The 23,379-nt window shown below is 44.5% G+C and overlaps 2 protein-coding genes across 7 annotated transcripts in view; both read right to left on the reverse strand.

The window, feature by feature from the left end:
• Window positions 1-376, reverse strand: part of DHRS11 (dehydrogenase/reductase 11) — a 34,398-nt gene extending 34,022 nt beyond the window's left edge. For both annotated transcript variants that reach the window (XM_064166325.1, XM_064166324.1), the window contains exon 1: window positions 236-376. In XM_064166325.1, coding sequence (XP_064022395.1) covers window positions 236-367 — 132 coding nt within the window. In that variant the 5' untranslated portion in view covers window positions 368-376. The remainder of the gene's footprint in view (window positions 1-235) is intronic.
• A 2,048-nt stretch (window positions 377-2,424) lies between these two features.
• Window positions 2,425-23,379, reverse strand: GGNBP2 (gametogenetin binding protein 2). 5 transcript variants are annotated; one of them, XM_064166051.1, is made up of 14 exons: window positions 23,292-23,379; window positions 22,076-22,207; window positions 18,744-18,824; window positions 16,286-16,539; window positions 14,353-14,451; window positions 11,273-11,386; window positions 9,026-9,235; window positions 7,864-8,038; window positions 6,230-6,424; window positions 5,397-5,547; window positions 5,096-5,221; window positions 4,270-4,484; window positions 3,702-3,947; window positions 2,425-3,089 (listed from the first exon to the last, which is right to left on the reverse strand). In XM_064166051.1, the coding sequence occupies exons 2-14, from the start codon at window positions 22,166-22,168 to the stop codon at window positions 2,886-2,888; spliced, it is 2,163 nt and encodes a 720-aa protein (XP_064022121.1). In that variant the 5' UTR covers window positions 22,169-22,207; window positions 23,292-23,379; the 3' UTR covers window positions 2,425-2,885. The 5 variants fall into 5 exon arrangements, with proteins under 5 accessions (XP_064022121.1, XP_064022124.1, XP_064022122.1 ...); XM_064166054.1 differs by lacking the exon at window positions 23,292-23,379 and adding an exon at window positions 23,079-23,161 and having other exon boundaries at window positions 4,333-4,484; window positions 9,032-9,235; XM_064166052.1 differs by lacking the exon at window positions 23,292-23,379 and adding an exon at window positions 23,079-23,161 and having other exon boundaries at window positions 9,032-9,235.

A 23,379-nucleotide genomic window follows, 5' to 3' on the forward strand; every position in this document is an offset into this window, starting at 1 on the left:
CAGAAGTACGGAGGTGGAGACCGACCTGGGAAGCCGGGATGGGAGAAGGGTGGGAGCCGGCCCTATACGCCCGGGGCCCGGCAGCCTGCACAACAACAACCCAGTCGCACGCAGCCCTTAAGCCGGCAACCAGCAGCGCTCCCACCCCCATCCCAGGCCGCCTGAGGAGGCGGCAGCCGCCACCACGATCCAAACGTTTCCCACCACTCCACCCAACACCCCCGGTGCCCAGTACCTCGATCTTATCGACGCTGCGTGCGCAGCCCACCACCTTCATGCCGTGTTGCACCAGCGCCCGCGCCACGGCCGCGCCGATGCCCACGGAGGCGCCGGTGACCAGCGCGACGCGCCCGGTCCAGCGCTCCATGGCCCCAGCGCCGCCGCCGCGCACAATGCGCCGCCCGCCTGCGCCTGCGGTCCCGCCCACGGAGCCAAAGCCACGCCTATGAGTGACAGGCCACGCCCACAACGCAGAGACCACGCCCACGTCTCGCCGGGCAGGCGCAGGGGGACACCTACAGCGCTCTAGTTACGCCTACGGACAGTGGGCCCCACCCCTGGACACGCTCACGGACCAATGTCTGCGCCCAGAATTTGTTGGCCCCGCCCAGGGACACGCCCACAACTATCCTGCCGCTCCCCAGACTCACCCATTGACCGCGCCCAGCGCTTAGCGCTTCGGTGACTGAGCGCAAGCAGCAGTGAACACGCTGGTACCAACGGCCAAAGGGGTCGCCTTGCAAAAGTCAGGCTGCTGAAGCTCGCTCAGGACCTCTGATGCTGTACAACAGCTATAAAATAACTCAAGCAGTAGGGCGAGCATCACCAGAGCACGATTATACTTAAAAGGTCATGTCAGACATTGGGACAGGCTGCTCAGGGAGGTGCTGGAGCCACTGTCCAGCTTCCAGGTGTGAAGTGTCACAGAAGTCAGCTCAGGTCAGCACAACTCACAGATTGCACTGGGTTAGAAAGGACCTTCAAAGGTCATCTTGTCCAATCCCTCTGCGGTCAGCAGGGACACCTCCAATGAGAACAGGCTACCCAGTGCCACAGCAAATCTGGTCTTGAAAGTCTCTAGGCATGGGGCCTCAATCACATCCCTGGGAAAACTGTTCCCAGCTCCTATTGTGCAGAACTTACTCCTGATGCCTAGCCTCGATCTGTCCTGCTCCAGGTTCAAACCACTGACCCTTGTCCTCTTACCCTTCTAGTTTCTCCCTGTCCTTCCTGTAGGTCCCTGTTCTGGATCATCTTTCGATTTCAACTGCTTTTTGTTTCATTGCCTCTATCTTCACTGCTTGTCAGCTCACCCTCTTCCAAACAAGCCATGCATGCTGATGCCACATTTGTAAGAACAAGACAGAGCTGGAAGGATATTATTTACTCAAACTTACGCCTGTTGTGTCTTCAGATGAGCTCATTATGCTATGAAGAGAACATCCAGGTGTTGAAATCCTGGAGGTTTCACTCCATTTGATGGCCACGTAGAGAAGTTTTAAGGCTGCGTTGTCAGGGGAGAAGGAAAACAAGCAGAGCAGTCTCCCAGCTCACTGCCATCAGTAACTCTCTTGATGAAAAACTAAATTAATAGTAAATGGTACAGGCTGCATTTTCACAACAAATTTGGCACCATCAACATACTGAACACACTGAGCTTGGGCCAGCAGCAATGGCAGGAGCGACACAGCACAGTGTTGGTCAGACACTTCTGAGAACTCCACGCCACATGGATACCTTATCTGGGATGCTGGAATAAGCCACTTGGTGCCAGGCAGGTTGGGCACAGGGCCAGTCTGACACAATCTGGGCACAATTGACCCTGCTGGTTTGGGAAATGCTCCAAGATCTCCACAGCACACATCAAAGGAGGATCACACACCCTGGAACTGGTTTTCATGAGCACCACAGAAGGACAGCCTGAGGGAGCTGGGCTTGTTCAGCCTAAAGAGAATGCTCCAGGAGGACCTTAGAGCTGCCTTTCAACACCTGAAGGGATCGTACAGGAAGCCTGCAGAAGGACTTTTCATGAAAATGTCTAGAGACAATACAAGGAGGAGTGGTTTGAAGCTGAGGGAGAGCAGAGTTAGAGCAGATCTTGGGAAGAAGTTCTCCAGGAGCAAGATGGTGAGACTCTGGAACAGGTTGCCCAGGGAGGCTGTGGACACCCCCCTCCCTGGAGGTATTTAAGGCCAGGCTGGAAAAAGCTTTGAACAACTTACTCTAGTGGAAGGTGTCTCTGCTCACAGCAGGGAGGTTGCAGCAGATGATCTCTAAGCTATCCTACGATTCTACGTCTGTACTTCTCTCCCAGGCACTCACATCAACCTCTGCGAAGCTTTGCAGGCTGAAGCACGGCCCTGAAGAGCAGGCATTCCATCCCTTGGGCAGGAAGATTTCAAACAGAACAAGCACACCAATGGGTACTATGCATATTAATAAATATTCTTTATTTAAATTTTGCACATTGCGCTTTAACATATTACATCCAAAACATTTTGCAAATGGATGTCTACTTTGTAAAATCTTATATTCAGCTCATTGTCATTCTGTACAGAATTATAGGTACAACATTACTTTGCCACTAGGTTTGCCTTTGTTTGTTAAGTCTCACAGTAAGAGAAACATTTAATGAAAAGAGATGGCTTAAATTATAAAGAGAGGCTTGCACAGCTACTCAACTAAAGATACAAGCCTGAAGAAAGAACAAAAAATTAATAAAATCACCTCCACCCAGCCCCCCCCACCAAAAAAAAAACCCAAGGAAAAAAAAAATCACATTAATTTAAGAGAAAATTTTGCCGTAAGTCACTAAATTAAGTCTGAAAGAAGGCGCAGTAGTCATCTCAAGAATCTCAGTGAAAGACAGAGCTGCTTTATTGGGTTTAGTTCACTCCAGCTGTTGTCAACCAACCGTTACACACGGGCCCCTTGTGATCATTTAGGCGGCAGTATTTATTAAACTTCTCCTTCAGGTGCTGTCGGTATTGTTCTCTATTGCTGTAAAAAGACTTGTTGTTCGCCATGAAGGACTGGATTTCATCTTGGGAGATAAAGATTTCCTCGTCAGAAGTGCATTCAGACTCATCCTGCAAAGGAAAACTGGTGTAAACAGAAGTACAGTGCAGCCCTTCCTGCACAGCATGCAGGTGCGCTGCAGCTGCGCACACACTGGTTAGGGCTCCTCATGAGAAAGATGGAGCCTTCATCTCATGATAGCACAAGGCTTGGCTGGTGAATTCAGAGAGAAGGGGGGAAAAAAAAGGAGAGGGGGAAAAGGAGTGAAAAAGGAAAAAGACAGAGGTAAGAAAGAAAAGAGGTGGGGGGAAGGAAAAAAAAGACAGAGAAAGAGAAGTTGTGCAAGACGCCTGTAGTGGGCAGTAGTATTTGAGGCATGAAGGCAGCAATAATGCATGCTTCATTTTCTGGAATAATGCAATCCTTGATATTTATAACAAGTTCTGTCACTCACATTCCAGGGACAGGCAATTCCTCCTCCTCTGCAAAGCCTCTAAGTTACAAACTTCATAGAAAACATGCAAAAGCAAAACAAGAGCCGGGAGGAGTAAGCCATGAACCTCGGGTTCAGGCATGTTCTCTCTGCTAACAGCTCTTCAGTGGGATCTGAGCTCTAAATGCCATCCTCATCTTGAGGTGTCAAGGCAGCATAATACAATTCAGAATTCCACATGGTTACTTACAAGGAGTTCCACTAAGCTCTTGGCACCTTTCCCAGTATCAGGAGCAAGTGACATTTCCGTCGGTTCTGCAAACTGTGACACTTTTTTCATATGCTCAAACCAAGGCAACTGCTGCCCACTTTTTTCTGAGCTACAGCAGCTTTCAGCACGTGTGTCTTTGGTCTTGTCACGATGAAACTCTGTGTGCATATTTCCTGAGGTCTCTCTGTTACCTGGATCAGCTGTACAGCTTCCAAGCTTCTGAATCTAAAATGAAGAAGAGCTTCTGATGAGCTACCAGCATCATTAAACCCACAACATTCAAGCTTGAAATGGAAGCAGGAGGGAAGGAGGAGAGGAATGTGCAGCAAGGATGTGTGTTTTTTTCAGTGAGCATGCCTAGGGAGGAGGAGGAAAAATAATTCACCAAGAGTGTGCAAAGTGTATGTGCTTAGGAACACAGCAGAGGAGACCACTTCCACCACAACCTATTCAAGGATGGACCTTGATTCAGAACTTGGACGGAGAGGAAACAGAAGATCCTTGTTATCCCATTTACAGCATTAGTCACAACTGAAATTTGAAATACCTTTGGACTGACTTTAAAATGTAGGCAATGAAATAAGCATTCTGGAATAGCTATATTCCTTACATGTTCATTCTCACACTTCAAAGCTTTACTTTTCTTTTTCTTCTTTTTACTTTTGCCTTTTGTATTATTCTCTTCTGAATTTGCCCAACATTCCACACAGCTATCTCCATCCTCCTCCTTGTCGTCACAGCGATGGACACATGAATCATCTCCTGCAAGAGACAGGCAATGTTCTTAAATCACAGAATTGTTTGGGTTGGAAAAGCTCTCCAAGATTGAGTCCAATGATCAACCCACCACGGCCATTAAACCACATCCCCAAATAGGGATGATGCCTCCACTACCTCCCTGGGCAGCCTGTTCCAATCCCTGACCACTTTTGCAGAATTTTTTTTTTTTCCTAATTTCCAACTTAAACCTCCCTTGGTACAACTTAAGGCCATTTCCTCTCCTTCTATCACCTGAGAGTAGGGAGAAAAGACATCATCCCCACCTCCCTCCAACCTCCTCTCAAGAAGCTGTAGAGAGCAATGAGGTCTCACCTCCACCTCCTCTTCTCCAGACTAAATAGCCCCAGGCTCCTCAGATGCTCCTTCCCAACCCTGTTCTCCAGTCCCTTTCACAACTTCATTGCCCTTCTATGGGCATGCTCCAGCCCCTCAGTGTCCTTGGGAGAGCAACAACACTGAATCCAGTATTTGAGGTGTAGCCTCACCAAAGGCACCATCACTTTCCTACTCCTGGATCAGGAATAGTGTGGCCAGCAGGCCAGGATGCCTCCTGTCATATGCTGAAGTTTTTGTGGACGTTTAACCAAACCTACCATTTTCATCATGGTTGCAAATGCCTTCAGTGCAGGCCACATCTGAGCCCTCTCGAGATCCTGTTTCGCTGCCCTCCATGCTGGATGAGTAGCCACAGTCGCTGCCATTACAGTGCGGAGACAAACCTGAGACAATGAGAAGAGTTAAGGTCACCTCCAGCAGCTGTTTTTAGTTATGCCTCTAGTAAGGAAGAATTATTTCAAGATAATTACAAAATCAGAACAGAAAAACAGATGAGCATTGCTTATCTTATAAATGGTAAGTGCTTTTAAAATTGAAACCCAATGACATTTAACTTACCTTTCTTGATTTTAGGTGAGCCTAATAGGGTACCACTGCTAGGACAGGTGCAAGAGGTGCTTTCATTGGTAACAATTACTTCTACACAGCTGTTAGCCTCTTCACTGCCACCACAGGCTTTGCAACTGCTTTCTATGAAGTTTGAATTCTCCTTAAAACAACACAAAAAAAATCCTTTTAAGTACTGACAGTAGCTCAGCCAGCAGCCTTAAAGGACACACTTTCCACAAGGAAAACAGTCAGCATCAGCTGTTTTTAACAGCCACAGCATTGCCACGGTATTTAGTTGTCTTGTACCTCTGAAAAATTACCCTCCCCCCCAGATAAGTGTTTTCCTCACAGCAATATGACCTACAGTTGCCCCATTAAGTCTAGGTAAGAGATTCAGAATAGTAATGGCACTTGACCAATTAAAGCTTCTCCCTCTCCAAAGATTCAATAGGAATTTTCTGCAACTAGCATTTGAAGTCCCATTTCTTCTTGACTCCAATTGGAATCTCCTTGATAGTTACCTGTCCCCACCACCCCTTGTCTTTTCCACAGGATTCCTTGTAAAAAGGGAGTCTCTATCCTCCTGGTAGCCACATGGTTTGTATTGGGGCATGGCAATAAGGTCTTCCCTAAGCCTTCTCTTCTCAAGACTGAACCACCCCCAAGTTCTCTCAGCTTTTCCTCCTACAGCAGGTCTTGCAATCCTCTAATCATTCTCTGGACACTGTCCAGCCTGCCCACATCTTTTTTGTACATTGGGGATCAAAACTGCAGGCAGTGCTCCAGGTGTGGCCTGACAAGTGCTCAGCAGGCTGGGAGCTCCACAAGCTATAAATGTTTACCTTTGCTTGACTGATCTCCTTCTCTTCTGTGGCCTGCCCAGGAGCAGGGATCTCACACACGCACTTATTTTTCCGTCTGTTCTTTCGCTTTTGGCGTTTCTTCTCCTGTTTAAGCTCCCGCACTCTTTCCTCTTCTGAAAACTCTTCACAGAGCTGTTCCAGTCGACTAATGCCCTGCACTTTTTCCACAGCCATCTGTTTAGAAGAGGTTAGATCTATTTATAGATGTTAACACAATTCAAGCCTTTACATTTATGAAAAAAGCAAACAGAAGGATGAAAAGAGCTGGTAAGTACTTCTGACAGACAGCAACACAGCTATTGACTCGAGAAGAAAATTGCCTACCCAGATCTAGTCACTAATTTAGATTGCTGGAGAAGATCTACGCATGAGGAGAGTGCTGTGTTTAACTTCTGGCCTAGATTTTCAATTTTCTGAGCTTTTTATAGGGTAGATGCTCTAACTATTTAATACAGTAGCACAAAACACCACAAACATTACAACTATTGCTGCAGAATTCCAGCAGTGAAAAAAAAAATCTGCTTTTTGAGGCAGTCCAATTTTGAAGTGTAGAGGTAGAACAAAATACAGCAAGTGAAGTTAGTCCTGACTATTAAATTTACAGTAAGTATCAGTATAGCATATCCACATACAAAAATGTAAGAATATAGTTAACTTAGTAAATTATTCTGGATCAGTGCTCTTAAAGAGGTAAAAATAAAATTCATAGGTTTTACTTTCCAGATCACTCTGAAAACCTTTTAAGCCAATATGAGACCTCAATTCCCACTCACCTTAGAAACTCCATATAAAGATCTAATAGTTCTATACTTCAGACTCATAGCTCTCCATGCTAGTATAATGATCCAAGTTCTACAATGTCAATGAATCTTCAATATCAAAGTTCACTAGGTTAAAAAAATCCAAACATACCAAGCCAAAAACTGTCAAAAATGCTACCCTGTATCCAGTTCACTGCCACTTTCATGGCCTTGTGTCTTTTGAAAGAACTACTTAAACTCCAAAAACTAACTAGAATAAGGCTCCACTATGATCTTTCCCAAAGTGATTTTATTCCTCCCTCTCTGATGTTTTAGAGACAACAGTTATTATGAATGGAAGATAAATAGAGACCTGTCGCATCACAGGTGAAGTATATTTATTGGCATATGCCAAAGGAACTGCATGGAGTTCTGCCTGACATTCAAGATACCACGAGATCAGAGTGCACTTGGAACTTGCACACTGAATACAAGAGTTAGTAGTTATGTTTGTAAATCAAAAGCACATCCTCCATTTTTACCAATAATCCAAATAAAACCTGGTTTAGTTACAGCTACTTTAAATGCCAGCAGGTAGAAATACCTTCAGTGTGAATCAAAAGCAGGGAAGATCCAACCTATGGCAATGAGCAGTGTGAAGAGTAAAAGCAAGCCTCACTCTTTCACATTCCAGCAGCCTTTCCAGTGGAATGCAGCTCAGCTGCGCTGTGCATTGGCATTGCACAACTGCTGCCTGCAGTGAACAAGGGACTGAATCCATCACCCCTGCAGCTCCTTCCAGTTCAGTGTTAAAACCACACACAGAGTTACTAAAGCAATTCAAACACGAGGTAGCTAAAACCTGTTTTTTACCTCAAAGCTTTTGCGCAGAGCATCCACACCTAGGTAAAACAGCATCTGCCATGTTTGCTCCTCAGCCCGCAACTTCTGCCAGATTCGGTGTAGTCTTTCATAAAGATGAATGCCCAAGCAGGTCAAAACTTCTTCCTGGGCTATGTCTATTGTCTTAGCATGTCTTTCTCTTCGCCTAAAGGAAGAGTTGAACGAAAGCACAGTATGGTTAAAGGTGCTGGAAGTCTACCAAGATATCAAAGCAGCTCAGCAATGTATTTTCTTTATGGCATGTTTGCACAAACAGCTTTTAAATCCAGTTCTGCTGTGCTGCATGCAGATGCAAAATAGAAAGGACCAGGTGAAAACCATCACTGCATTCCTGACACATTCTTCTGTGCACATAACTGTTTAGCTGCACTGTGCTTTCCAACCTGTGACTTGTGAAGGCACTGCCCCTTTGGTCTCTGCTTGCTCCTACCAGGAGGAATCAGAATTTGTATTTGGTTTATATGCAGAAAATATTTTTGCTTCTATATAGCAAGTATTTCAGCTTCCCAGACACTTAGGACAGTTAAATGAAGCTGAATAAGCACATATTGAAGCTTATGTTACTTACCATACACAGTAAAACTACTTCACTACCAATCAGCATCTGCCATCTATTAAGGAAATATTATAAAAGAATTTACCCTTCTAATCAAACTGCTTTCACTGAGCTTTTAAAAGATACTGAGCTCAGGACTTACTTTTCACTGGAAGGTTTTAAGTTGCTGAAAGAGGTTCAGAATTTATTGTGATAAACAACGATAAAGTGACATGGAACACTTGGCCTTTGGTGAAACTGTCAAGCAAGGTTCCCTTTCTATTTCGCATGTTTTGAACACCTGGATGAAAAGCAGGTAGCCCTGGTGAGAGCAAATCAACTAGAAGGCATGTGGCAAGTTCCTTCAGTCTTGCTTTCAGTTAAACGCACCGCAAGGTCACAAGCACATAGAAAATCTCTGCTGCTCTGAAGCGCTACCTCGTGAGGCTACTCCAGCATGAACGTTTACATTCAGAGATTTGGGATGCAGCGAGGAGGCAAAAAGGAAAAAAAGAAACCAATCACTTCTGCAAGATACAGTGGACAATAAAATAAAGAAGCAAAGCGCTAGATAGCCCACTCTAGCAAATTACATACTCATACCCTCCTGCGAACTCTGGCTCAGCCCGGCCCAGGAGATGGGCGATGAAATCGGTCTCGCAGCAGACGTGAATGTGGCGCTCGTGGGGACAGCAGCGCAGCCCCTCGTAGAGCGCGGCGCAGTAGCCCTTCTCCTTGCTGCAGTCCAGCTCACCAGTAAGGATGTTGTAAGCCCGGAGGACTTTGTTTTTGCAGTCAGTGCAAAACCTGTTTTAGGAGAAGACAGCTCAATTCTTCTGCAGGCAGCCCTGCTGAGCCCATGCTGTGTAACACACTGAGCTCTTGAACAGTGCTTGCTGTATCTAAACTAGGTCACAGCACATTCATGTTACTCCAAAAGGAAAAATAATAAGGCTTTGGCTGTAAGCCACCTAAGTTTACTATCTGTATTACACTAGCTATCACACATTACAAGGATCGTCTTTCATGCCTCAAGGCATAAATGAGGCTAATTGTTAATATGATGAAATTCCTACATGGATCTGCAATTCACAAGATTCACAGAATGGTTTGGGTTGGAAGGGACCTTAAACAATCATCCAGCTCCAACCCCCCTGCCATGGGCAGCAACACCTCCTACTGGCCCAGGTTGTCCAAGGCTTCATCCAACCTGGCCTTGAACACCTCCAGGGAGAGGGCATCCACAGCCTCTCTGGACAACCTATTCCAGTGTCTCCCTATCCTCACTATCAAGAATTTCTTCCCAATCTCCAGTCTAAATCCACCCTCTGCATTCAAAGATCAGAAATCCAACACTGGACAGAATCATTAGTACAGCGCAGGACAAAATTCCTCTCAAGTAACACACTCCAAGTTACTTAACAGGAATTGTTTAAAGTATACTCAAGTGAGTGATAAGCAATAAGAGAAGTGTGCCCTGTTGCCTGCTGCATGAGTGATGTGTCCACTACGAGAATCTTTAAACATATTTTGAATTATTGGCTGATTGCACAGATAGCCAAAACGAGGTTTATTTATAACACAATGCAATTTGAACATGTTGCAGCTCAGATAAATCATCTGAGAAAATGATAGCTACAAAGTCTGTTATAATTAAGCTTATTCTAAAAGGAATAATCTTCCAGAAGCCACAAAACCTCTCGTTGTTTTAATTCTAAAAATGCAAGTCAGACAAGCTGCTCACATTTCATTTTCAGCTCAAAAAGATGGCTCCTCATGCCATCTCTGGATGGTGTTTTTCCCCTTTCCTAGTTTGTTCAGTCACTTGACAACACTAAGTCAAACACATTTTGGTGTTTGACAGAACTATGATAACTGGCTAGTTTGTGGCGAAAGGAAAAGAAAACAGTAACATTGTTGCAGGTTAGCATCAGGAAAGCTGCCAACACCATGTTTAATGTCACAGGAGATTAAAGTGATTTTGTTTCCAAAGTGTTATTTCCACACCACCACCACCCCCACACCCATCTGTGCCCCCACGATTTATAGCAGAACCTTGAGACTAGTGGAAATGAAAACTTTTAAAATCAGCATACCATACACCAATAATTTGGTGGCCTATTTCCTCCCCTGCACAAAAGGCTTAATAGTGCTACCAAGTCATAAACAACTGTTTTGAACTAGTCATTTACAAGCAAATACCAAACCTAAAATCTGCTTCTCTTCATTTGGTTCATATCAATATGAATTTTATCCCATTCTCTGCAAGCCTAGTTCAAAACAGAACAGGCTGCTTGTGAAAACTGAAAGAATGTATAGATTTTATACATCAAATTGTAGATTATTTAATCCTCATTAAGAAATTAAGACAATTAGGTATGATTTCACCAGGTCTCTGCATTTCCCTGCTATAAGCCAGAACAACAGGTAGGTCACAAAGGATATTCAGAGTAACAAAATGGTTTGGTCATCCGGTTCCAACGCTCCTGTCATGGGCAGGGGCACCTTCCACTAGACCAGGTTGCTCAAGGCTCTGTACACCTTCAGGGAGAGGGCACCCACAACCTCCTGGACAGCCTGTCTCACCATCCTCACTGTAAAGAATTTCTCTCCAATATCCAGTCTCAATCTACCTTCTCCCACATTAAAGCCATTTCACCATCTTAATCACAGAAACGGTTATAATGCAGTCTGGTAAGGTTCTCCTTCACCACGAAGCTTAGATCTGAGGTTTTAGAAGAATCCTCTGCACTATCACCCATTGTGTGACCTTGCCATACATTTTGATTCACTCAAAAACCCAGCATGTATGCCTCAAAATGCAGGTGTCTGGTTTTAACATACCTGTGTTTTCGTAGATAGGTTTCTAATGTTTCTAGAAGACAACTAGAGTCAATCAAAACCACTTCATCCCTGCACTCCTGGGACATGAGCTCCCACACATCCATCCAACATCCCCTGAAAATAAAAAGAGAGAAACAAAAGTCCTGTTAGTGGCTTAGAAAAAGCAGCAAAATAACACATCATTAGTTTACCTGACTGCTCCCTGAAAAGGTCCAGAGTGGAAAGTGCTCTGTTTCTGCCTGTTGTATTCACTGTTTTCCTTTTTTGCACTTAATTTCTCTGCACTGAGTGTACTACTGCTCCTTTCACTATCACATAGTATTAAAACCCAGGCTTTTTTAACCTGCACTATAGATATAATGTACCAGTTATATTTCCTACATAAATGCTATGCAAATGGTACCACATTGTTTAATTTGCCTGGACTCCTGGCTAAGCTAAGCCTTAAATCCCAGTGAAGTTAGGGCCAGACATGAGGAACACGTGTTACTGCCTTTGTTTATAAACCTAGATTCTTAATGACTTTTTAAAGTTGCAGCCAGCAGTAACTGCTCAAAGTATTACCTGAAGTATATAAGCATACACAAGTTTTAATGTTTTGGGCAGATTAAATTTCATGATGACTTACTAAGAAAAATAATTCCCAAACAAAAGGCAAACAAAACCCCTCTAAACTTTCACATATGTACCACCCCAAGAAACCACAGGCATTCTACATGCAGTGTGCAAAATTTGTTTAAAAAAGCCCAAACAAATCTTTAAAGCACATATTTGGATATGCTAAAAGTGCACTTATAGATAGAGCAAAGGACAAACTTTTAACAGCAAGTCATGTTTGCTTACAGGCTTGTCTAGACTCGATGTTTTATCAGTGGTCACTTCTATTTAAGCTCAAGTATGGACACAACCAGGGGTGGAAACACTCTTATTTAATAATTAGCTCCTCAAGAGTATTTTTGTATGCTGTCAGCTAGCTTGCCAGGTCATATGGCTTGCATTATGAGAGGTTAAAATGCTCCTTAGCCCTGAAAGGAACCCAGTAATCATAAACAAGGCACACTGAAACTGAAGACATCAAATAACCCTCAAGTGGTATTAGTTAGTTATGTAACTTGTATAATTAAATACATAATGGCAATTCAAAGCCCTTTGTGTAGGTACAAAAAGCCTAAGAGATGCAGCTCATCTGGAGAATGCAGTCAACTGAATCTGTACGCTGATAAATTTGTTCTCTAAGACAATTCTGCGTGTCCAGGCTCATAGTGCATTTGCTTCCACTCGGGGCAGCACACTGATATGGATAAGTATCAGCACTGATACACCCCAGTCAGTTCTGCAGCATAACAAATGAGTATCAACCAAGCAAGCAGTTAGGCTCCTTCAGTGAACTACACTGCTTGCCCAGAAGATATCAGATAAAGCCTAAAGTTTCACTTGCAATGTATTAAAATATGTCTCTTCCACATATTCCCTATTAACCTGCCAGCATTCAAAATCCTCAAGGGATTAATCCTGGCGTGAACTGAGAAAAAGCAAAGCAGTGTTTTCCACTCCATTCAGTTTCAGAATAGTTCTGCCTTGCCAAAGTGGTAAGCAGAGGTTCTGCAATATGTTCTTATACACAAAAGATTAATCTTACTGGAAACAAAGCAAAAAAACCCCACATATATGACATTTCTGTTCATAATGCTTTGAATTTGCTTTGTGTTTAAAAAATACACCTCTGCTCTTTCACCTGTGTCATGTAAGCTTTAAACTAATTATATTAAAGGCCTGCAACCAAAATATGACAGGACAGGATTAGTTACCCCTATGCTCAAGCAGCCCAAGTAAAAATCAAGTGTCAAATTCCAGATGCCTCGCATCTCCAAGGATTTATCTAAACCCAGAAGACTCAACTCTGTGTAGAAAATCCTTATCCTGTAACTGAAAACCACAAGCAAGCTTCCTCAGCTTGTATGCTTAACCCAAAGCAGAACACAATTGACTAAAACAGGTCCTGGACACTCCAGCTAAACATAGCAGTTTAAAGTACTGGTCATCAGAACAAAAATAGGTATAAAAGACACCCCACAAACAAAAAGACCTCTCAAACCTAAAATCCACAGTAGGTTTCAAGACACAGAGGTGTGCACGTACACCTTTTTTGCTGGTGTATTCAAGAGATGCTGAGCACCTACTTTTCCAGCTTTAGTTTTAACCCTGCAGCCCAGTCATGATAAATCCCCTTTTTAATAATCCCAAGCAAAATGCTGTACATTTGTTTAGCCTGTATCCTTCTCTCACTTCAACATGAGAAATAAACTGATGATGAATCATTCTGGTGTACAGTACAAAAACAACTTTGTCTTTCTAGAACATGGCTTACATCAGCCTGCAGAAGCCATCCATGCCCTCAGCAGACTATAGTCCATACAGTGTCAGATGAGATATGAGAAGCACATCAACAAGTACTGGTTTATAATGGTCAAATTGAGTTTTGAGAACTGGTTTTGAAACTAAACATGGATATTTTAAAACAAATGACCCCCCCCCAAACAAAACATCCCACTACCAAGTAAAAGAACCAACAGCCAAGAGGCAAAACCAGAAGAGCTAAAGCTAACCAGCAAGTTTTGAGAAACAGCTGTCTTCCAGTCATTGCCAGCATCACCAGCTGCCTAAGGGTGCTCTGACAATAGGCAGAGGGCCAATTCTCACCTTAGGGAGTAAGGCTCTTACATTGGGAGGACAGAAAGCGTTCTAGCACTGGTTTTGTCCAGTCAAAGCGTGAGCAAGGACAGTGAGTAAAGTATTAAACATCCTACTGTTTAATACTGTTGGTCTCACTGCTCAAAAAAGGGCTAACATCCTCTTACAAAAACCTCCGGAAAAAGGCTCATCCCTACCACACACTGCCCACTCCTCCTCTACCCAACAAATATTGGAGCTTGCTATAAACCAAGTACCTTGGAGATGGCTATTCTGGCAACCAAATAACAGCATAAAAATGATCTCAGCACTTAGAAATATGTTAGAATCAATATCTTGGTTACTTAAAATATTTCAGTTTGAGTCCTGCACATGAACCACAAACTTACCCCAAAGGTTTTGGTTTGTGTGTGTCCAGGGAGTGTAACTGACATCTCTTGTTCTTCTTACTTTTGGGAATTGCATCAATCATATCATTCAGTTTGGACCTGTAGAAAAAGAAAAACATCCCTTGGTACTCTGAAAAGATGATTACCCAGAGAAATTTTAAAGGGACTAAGCTCACGTATTGGAAAGAAGTATGCTGATAAATATCAAATCTACAGCTCTCTTCCTGTTCCCCATTTTCATTTATACCATACAATGCTAGTCATTAGGCACTGGAATGGGCTGCCTGGGGAGGTGGTGGAGTCGTCGTCCCTGGGGCAGTTCAAGGCAAGGTTGGATGTGGCACTTGGTGCCATGGTCTAGCCTTGGGCACTGTGGTAAAGGGTTGGACTTGATGATCTGTGAGGTCTCTTCCAACCTTGGTGATATTGTGATACTGTGATATTCTCCAGACAAACCCTGGCAAGACAAAGTTAAGCCACATCTGAAGAGCCATTGCATAACTTCATAAGTAACGGACCTTGAGCAATGCCACCTATTTCAGAAGTGACCACTTTATCAAGTTACACCACCTCAGCCTGCACATCTCTCATCCCCAGATTTGCACTGCCCTTTCCTGCTTCTCACTGCTCTGTTAACTAGAGCAAGAAATAGGAGTTGAAGCCAGCTGAAAGGCAAAGGCACACTGTGGTAAGCAGCCACAGTTTGGTCTTCTGACATCTGAGAAACAAACAGCACCAAGATGGAGGCCCTTCAACGTGCTAGCCAAAACCAGAGGGTTTCTCTTTCTCAGTCTTGCCTTTCTACCCAACAGCAGAATGTCATCTGGGGAGTTGTTAATTACTTCATTATTTTAGGGTTTTTAAGATGCAAAGTAGCAGCACGAGAAACACTCTCCTTCCAAGGATCATGAAAGTCTCACAGTGTCCACTACAGATTAATGACTGAAATTTTAATAGTGGTGTCTTTTAATTGCAGTCATGGCAATGCAAGTGATGACACAAAAGATTCAGTCGTTTGGGTGGGTTTTTCCACAGCTCAAGGCAGGAACTAGCTTAATATGGCAGCAAAAGACAGGTGTATTCTACAAGGTTCAAACCTGTGACAATTTTATGTCACCAAGAAAGCTACAAAGCCAAATGCACAGCAGCTAGCTTTCCTTCTTCCCAGATAAGGATCCAAGATGGATGAGAAGCTCAAAGTCAGACAGCAATATACACTCACAGCCCAAAAACTATCCCAGGCTGCATCACAGCAGTGTGGGCAGCAGATGGAGGGAGAGGACTCTACCTCTCTGCTGCCCTCCACTGAGACTCCATTCAGTCCTGGGGCAGCTCTAGAGACCTCAGTAAAAGAAGGACATGGAACTAGGTTAGAGCAGGTCCAGAAGAGGCCAGAGATATCAGAAGGCTGGAATCTCTCTGCTGGAAGGACAGGCTGGGAGAGTTGGAGCTGTTCAGCCTGGAAAAGTGAAGGCTCTGGGGAGACCTTAGAGCAACTTTCCAGTATTTGAAGCGGGCTACAGGATATATGGAGAGGGACTTTTACAAAGGCATGTTCCTGTGTGACCTGCTCTGGCAGGGAGGTTGGACTAGATGATCTTTTGAGGTCCCTTCCAACCACTAACATTCTGTTATCCTGTGTGACAAGATGAGGGGTGAAGGTCAAACCAGAAGATGGATTTAGATTTGACATTAGGAAAAAAACTCTTCCCCATGAGTGTGATGAGACACTAAAATAGGTTGACAAGAGAAGCTGTGGAGGGTCCAATCCTGGCATTGTTCAAAGCCAGGCTGGATAGGATCCCGAGTAACCTGGTCTAGCACAACATGTCCTTGCCCATGGCATGGGGCTCGGAACTAGGTGATTTTTAAGGCGCCTTCCATCTCAACCCATTCTGTGATCCTATGATCTCAGCAGTTCTAAGGCACTTACCCATGCACATAGAACAGTGTGTAAAGCTTCTTTGCATCTGTCATACAGCTTCGAGTTACAGAAAGAACACCTTTTGGCCCCACTGTGAGAGGCTCAAGGGCTGGGTTTCCAGACTCGACAAGCTGAGAGAACAGACGCTCCACACTGCGACGACAGCCAACACAGGGCACCAACTGAGAGAGGGCACTCAAAACTTCACGTGATGTCACCATCATGGCAATGTTCAAATCCTGCTGCTTGAGCATACTATGTCTCTGAAAGAGAGCAAGAAATTAAATCAATAAATAACAACCCATCTTAAAACTGTCCAAGACATCTTTTGCCTTCAACAGCATTTCCTTATCCAAATAGCATTGGTGGAAACTGTACAGTGCTCAGAGTCTCAGGTCACTGTTTTACTGCAGATCACTTAAAATACTGTATGAACAAACACACACTTGCTGATATCACAGGAGCAAATTCTGCTTCAAGTCTTACATTCCATGCTCTGGAAGGAAGCTGATGTTTTTCTCCTCTTGTTCCTCTTACCACTCAGCTCAGTAAAGGCTTCTTCTGAACAAGTGTCACGCCTCTGTCCTTATCAGGCAGCACTTTTTTCTCTACCTCAGCACAGATGTTTCAGTAAAGGGTCTCACACACAACTCTGCAAGTTTTCATCTTTTACTACAGTTGTCTCATCTTTGGCATACACAGAGGAAATTCCTGGATGCTTATATATGGAAATCTCATTGATAACACATCTGTTCTGTTCAGACCAAGACAATCTAGACTTTTTCCTCTGGAAGGTTAAATACCATTTCTCTTATAATTCTAGTATCTGAAATTTAAAAAGCACACATTACTATTGGGGGTGAAATACTCAGCATTCCATGTGTGCTAATAATAGAACATTAAAGAGAACACCCTCTAATATTTCTTACTTCTGTAAACATTTTAGGAGCTTCTCCTGGTTCCTCTGTCAAACACACGCAGGCATACACACACAAAGCACTAACTCTTCTAACTGCTAAATGGACTTGCACTTCATCGGCACTCAACTGCCGCTAGTAGAGCTGTGTAAAGAGTCCCTTCCTCACACCACAGCACACCTACACTTTGCATGTCAGCACTATCAGCACTTTCCAACATCATCTGTAAATGCAGAGTCCTACCAGAGTATTAATTGTGTCACTAACTGTGATACAACCATTCTTCCCTGGTTCTAAAGTACAGCTTTGCAAGCCAGTTGTATCTACGCAGGGAATGTTTTGCCACGATACTATGTTCTGTATCATTGTCATATCACACCACTTAAAACACTACTGCTGTCAAAATGACTTGTTACAACTTCTGTGGAACAAAAGAAAAGACCACACAATACAGTCCAACTGTTCAAGGTGTAAATACCTCCATTAACAAAAGAAAAATATTTTCAGCTCACTTTATGCAATACACACCATGAAAAGCAAAGCTGTTATCAGATAACATTTAAGGTTTGTGCTTTTAAAGGCAGGCACATTAAATAATCTGACAAGTGATATCACTCTGCAATAATCCTCTTTCCTGTAATTAATAGTGCCAGTCATACAACAGCAGGAATAAGCTATTTTCACAGCACAGCTACGCTTCATATGCAGCATATATCTGAGCTGCTGCTGCTGTCAAACCACAAGTGGAGAAGTGCAAGCTGCTGATCAGCAAACTGGCCAGTTCCTCTGCACATCAAATGGCACCATTTTTTATTTCATACAGGTGCCACAGTACTACACTTACTTGCCAGTGTTAGCAGATAGGTTTCTATTATAAAAGCTTCAGCAGTACCACAAAACTCTCACTATCAAGCTGCAGATAATCTATAGACCTGTACATGAATTCTATCTTGGTATAGCAGAAATCATACTAACCCAGCACTAAGCAATGCACACTTCCACTTGAAAAAGGAGTTCAAAAGCATGTAGCAAGACCACCTGCACAAAATGTACTTGGAAACTGCAGCTTCCATTCTGTAAAGCAGCAGTGGCCAGGAGACACATTGTTCTGATAAGTGTTCAGGTCTAACCAGACATGCAGCAGTTGCCTCCTGACAAGGCACCAGTGCATGAATGCTGTGAAATAGGACCAAGAATGCACCCAGTGTACTTTGGTACCAGTATGTAATTCTATGTACGTGCTGACCTGCCTTTTACGTCATTCCAGGAACAACCTCCTTGAGAAGTGAAAGCACAAATCTAAGGCAGGCAAGATTTGATCTGTGGCCTTTTCCCAAACCAGAAGATCTGTGACTCCTTTTAACAAGGAGCCACACGGAAAAGACAAAGGGAGATGAGCATAAGTTTTTCTGGGGGAGATTCTGATTGGACTCAAGACTCAGCTTGGTAGGATGCTGGGCCACCTCATTTCAACTCCACCACCACCACCTAGAATGGTTGGACTACCTGATCCTGGGGTCTCTTCAAACCTGGCATTCTGCGATATTTACCTGAATAAACTGTTTTAACTGTGCGCTGTTATTCTGATGTCCATCAAGGTTTAGCACATTATCAGGAAACTCCATCACCATCTACACAAGACAGAAAAAAAAGCAGCTTTCAGGAAGAGTTAAACACAAGGCATTGTTTTATTTTCTTTGGGAGATAGAAGATGGAAATTACGGTCAATAGCCATTCTTTTTCCCTAACTACTGAAATCTGGGAAAGAATAAAAGTAACAGTTTAAGACAACAAATGTCTCAGCAAAATAACTAAATGCTTCAGGAAGAAAACGTTTCAGGGGCAGTTTAAAGTGGCAACTCCTCAACAGCTGTTAGAAAGGAGGAGTTACTAATACAAATACTGATGTGCCTTCTACTTGATCTACACCACTTGAGCTCCTCTTTCAGTTTAGAAACAACTGTACTTCAGGACATCCATTAGGGTTAGGGATTCAACAGCCCAACCCAGTCTACATAGCTATGAAGGATCAGACACAACAGTTCAATGCCTGCTGACCCTTCAAAGTCCAAATTAAACTATATTAATCCAACACCATACCCCAGGGTACACTTTGTCATCTATGATTTCAGCTGCAACTTTCCAGAGTTTCAAAGTAAACTGTTCAGTTTATAGAACAATGTGATTACTCATAATTAATAATATTTATTTTCAAATTACTGAGCAACAAAGAGGACAATTTTCTAGGGTGTGTGTGTAATCTGTCAAGTAATTTTCAGTTAAAAATTCCAACTTTAGAACCACAGACAAAAATGAACCTAACTAGAAAAAAAAATGTGTAAAAACTGGCTTAGTTGACCATCTTTGTCCAGACTTAAAAATACAGAACTTATCAATGTGAATATTGAAAGTTCACTTTAAAATCTGAAAACCATCTTCCCTCAATTGCTGGGGCAGAATTCCCTTCTGTCTTTTTAATTGCTGACAGCACCTCCAGAGAACTCATACATTTGCTTTGAGAGGTACTCAGCACTGCTCCAAAATCTATCCTCTAAGGCCAGAAAGCGAGACAATATTTTGATCCCACATGTGCTACAACTTAACATTACCACTGCTGCCTTATCTTTGTGCAGAGCAAGCGCCACGAGTCAGTGCTAGTTCTGACCCTTCAGGCTTTTTTTCCAGTTTCCCGTACCCCCAACTCATACACCTCGAGCAGCTGCACAGCTTTTTGCTGCAGAATTACAGGTTTTCTGCATTACTAATTCAGTATTTCTGTGGGGAACGAGCTACATGCAAAAGTAAAACTATCTACTAATAACAAAGAGATGAATCTGCCTACTTCTCCCCCCCATCATCTTCATCTTCCACTATCAAACAGTACCCTTAGGTGTTTCGTACAGAGTGAAACTATCAAAGACTAAATTAATTCTTGTGTCTGATGAGATTTTATTATGTGGTTAAACACCAACCACCATCACGCTCTGGATGGAAGAAAAAAGTTCCTCTACCACCACATCAAATGAAATGTCTTCTAGTGCTGCTTAAGAAATTAAGAGTTAAATATTCAAACTTCCTTTAATTTCTAGCTGAGCCAGAAGAAACAGGAAAAGTGATAGTGAACAATCCATTTAGAGGAGCAGTATTGCATTGCATTTAAGCAGCTTTCTGTGCTACTACAAAGCAATGCTACAAACTTGAGTGCATTATAGGTCAGTCAAATGATAATTTGCAATCACTGATTGCCTATTTCTAGATTTAAAGTACAGATTAAGTCTTCCAGGTGAGTACCAGAAATGGAGTTTTAAATGAAGTTTGAGTTTGAAGAGGTCTACAGAAGCCAGTTACTCTCCATAAACACCACTATTTTTAAAGGTAATGCTGCAGATGTAAAATTAATTTGAAAGACAACTGCATGTACTGCAATAGCTTTCATTAAAGAATTTAAAACATAAATTGAGACAAGGAGACCCAGAGTTCATTCACTTGCTTCTGCAGGTTTATTTAATAAAAGCCTCCAAAAACCACCTAGAAATTCAAGTACTTTGTCACAGAAAGGAGAAAAAAATGGACCTGAGACAAGATTCTTCATGGTGAGGATGACTTGCAATTGCATAATGTCTTTCCTCCAGATGGATACAAAACTAAGCAGAATGATAGCAAGAACACAGTGCAATGGCACAAAGTTTGGGCTGGTGCTAACTTCTGGAATTAACCCACAAATAGAATTCTAGGCTTTCCAGGTAAATAACTCCTTCAGAAGAGCTAAATACTACTTCAGACAACTTAAGGGAAAACTTTGCCCAACATATAAGGCAAATTAATCAGATAAAACTACATAAAGCCAAAAAATAGTGAAGACATCAGGTAAATTAACAATATGCCATAAAGTAAAGGTTGTTTCTTCAAAAGTAGCAAAATCAGATGGTATTAAGATAAGCTAAAACAGCGGTGAGGGGGTGGGGGTTTAGACTGAAGATACTCAGTGGTTTTGTTCTGGTAGAAATTACATTTCAAGATTGATAATTAGCTGATGCAGGGCAGGAATTAGCCCATGCTAAAGCACGTGATTAGGAATTTAAAGCACATAAGTTTCACACCATTTAAACTCACAGCAATTACTGCCACACCACTGAGAGCAACAGATATCAAATACGAATAATCCAAATACGAAGCAACACTACATGAATCCAATTTTAGTTCAGCCCAGCATTTTCACACCTTATGAATTACAACAAACTACAACTGTCTTAGGATTTTCTTCCTTGTGTTCCGTGTTTACCCATGACATATTTCTGATCTCTTCCTAAAACGTGAGCTAGACTAGACAACCTCAAAGCTGCACCTTTAGCCACTGAATCTTCTAGAAATGGCAAAACTTCCATGTTTTCTCGATTCAAAAAACCGCACTGAAATGGAAACTCTCTCAGACTTGTTCCTGTAGACATAGCAACAAAATATTCCAGCCTCGATAACTCTGACTGTAAGCTAAAGCTTTCCAAAATGCCTTTAGCCTTTCTTTGCCTATAATTACCTAGTTATAAACCTGGGGTTTTACCTTAATATGTCTCCCTTCCTTATTAACTTGCACAGAGGCGCTGGTAAACAAGCTGTGCACAGGCCCCGATACGGCAATAACTTTCTTATTATGCGGTTTGCATGTTTTTAGAGCTGGGAATCAGATAAAAAAAGTTGCCACATTAAGCACTGCTATGGCCGAGTGTTGCAAAGTCCCAAGGATTAACGCTGCAGGAGCAAGGAGGAGCCAAGGCGGCCTGTCCAGGGAAAAAGGCCTCGCCTGGGAATTGCAACACGCCGCCCGCACACGTTGCAAGCGGGAGCTGCGGGGCCTGCGGAAGCTCGGCGGGACACGGGGACTCACCGTGAGGGTGTCATCGATGTAAAGGGGAATCTGCCTCTTCTCGAAAGGGAATTCCTCCTCCCCGTCTCTGCAAACTGCAACCAGCCGCGCCATCTCTGCTTGCTGCTGCTGCTGCTTCCTCCCAGCTCCTGCCTGCGAGCAGCCAAAGCCCGAGGAGGTAAATACTCGCCGCGTTTCCCCGACACACTTTCAGCAGCCCGGGAAGCAGCCTGCTTTACCCCATCGGCTGATTCACCACAAGGAGCCCTGGCCCCGCCGCCCAGCCCACGCCCGGGCGCGCAGCCTGCCCGCCGCTTCAGCCTTGGAAAGGACTCAAAAACACTATAGGCCGAGAACGGGGAGAGGTGGGCAGGCTGGGAAATGCGACATAACATGGAAGAAAGGGAAGGAACCGGCAGGGAGGAGCGAACCCGGTCCTCCGCCGGGCATAGCCGGGGAAGGAAGGCCGGAGAGCGGCAGTGGATGCAGCCCGCCACGCTACGGGCCGCTTTCATCCCGCTCCTCGCCAGCCACCAGTCCAAACAGGCCGGCGGGGACCCGCCCCGCCCGGAGCGGGGTTTGCGGTTCTCCACCGCCCCGTCCCACGGCGACGCAGAAGGGAGAGGAGCAGCGGCCGGGGCGAGGGGCCGCCCCCACCTGCGAAGCGTGGCCGCCTCTCCCCCTCACATCCGCGGGGAGGGGACCCGCCGCCCTCCCGCTCCCCAGCCCCAGCCTGGGAACCAGGCCACCTCCCTCCCTCTGGCAGGCCGCAGGAGAGGGCGAACAGAGCGGACTGCAGCCCGGGCAACGCAACGGGCAGACCCACCCCTTTGCTCCCTGTCCTCGTCCGGCCTCTAGCCGGCAAGGCTTCCCCCGCCTGGGGAGGCAATGGCGGGGAAGGCAGCCCCCAATGGAGGCAAGTCGGAGGTCCGGCTCCCAGCCTGCCTTTCTTCCCGCCTCCCCTCAACGCTGCACCTGCCCTGCGGCTCAACCGTCCGCTTACTCCCGGTCTATGGGCCTTTACCGGCTTCTCCGCGAGTCGGCGGCCCGGACGCAGTGACAGGCGAGCGGACACCCCGGGCTCCGCCACAGAGCCGCCTCCTTCCTCTCCCCCTCCCCGAGCCCTCCCCACAGGCGGTGGCTCCCGCCCCGGGCCGCTCCGCCCTCTTCTCGCGAGAGACCGCAGCCCCGCCGCCGCGCCCCGCCCCGGGGCTGCCCGCCGCAGGCGCCCGCTCACCCGTTAGGGGCGGCCGCACCTGCTCCCGGCTCCACGGCGCTCCTGTCACAGAACAGCGGCAGGGCCGCGTTCGACTCTGATTCCAGGC

This window comes from Pogoniulus pusillus, chromosome 27 (assembly GCF_015220805.1).
Source record: "Pogoniulus pusillus isolate bPogPus1 chromosome 27, bPogPus1.pri, whole genome shotgun sequence".
In the NCBI taxonomy this organism is placed as follows: domain Eukaryota; kingdom Metazoa; phylum Chordata; class Aves; order Piciformes; family Lybiidae; genus Pogoniulus; species Pogoniulus pusillus.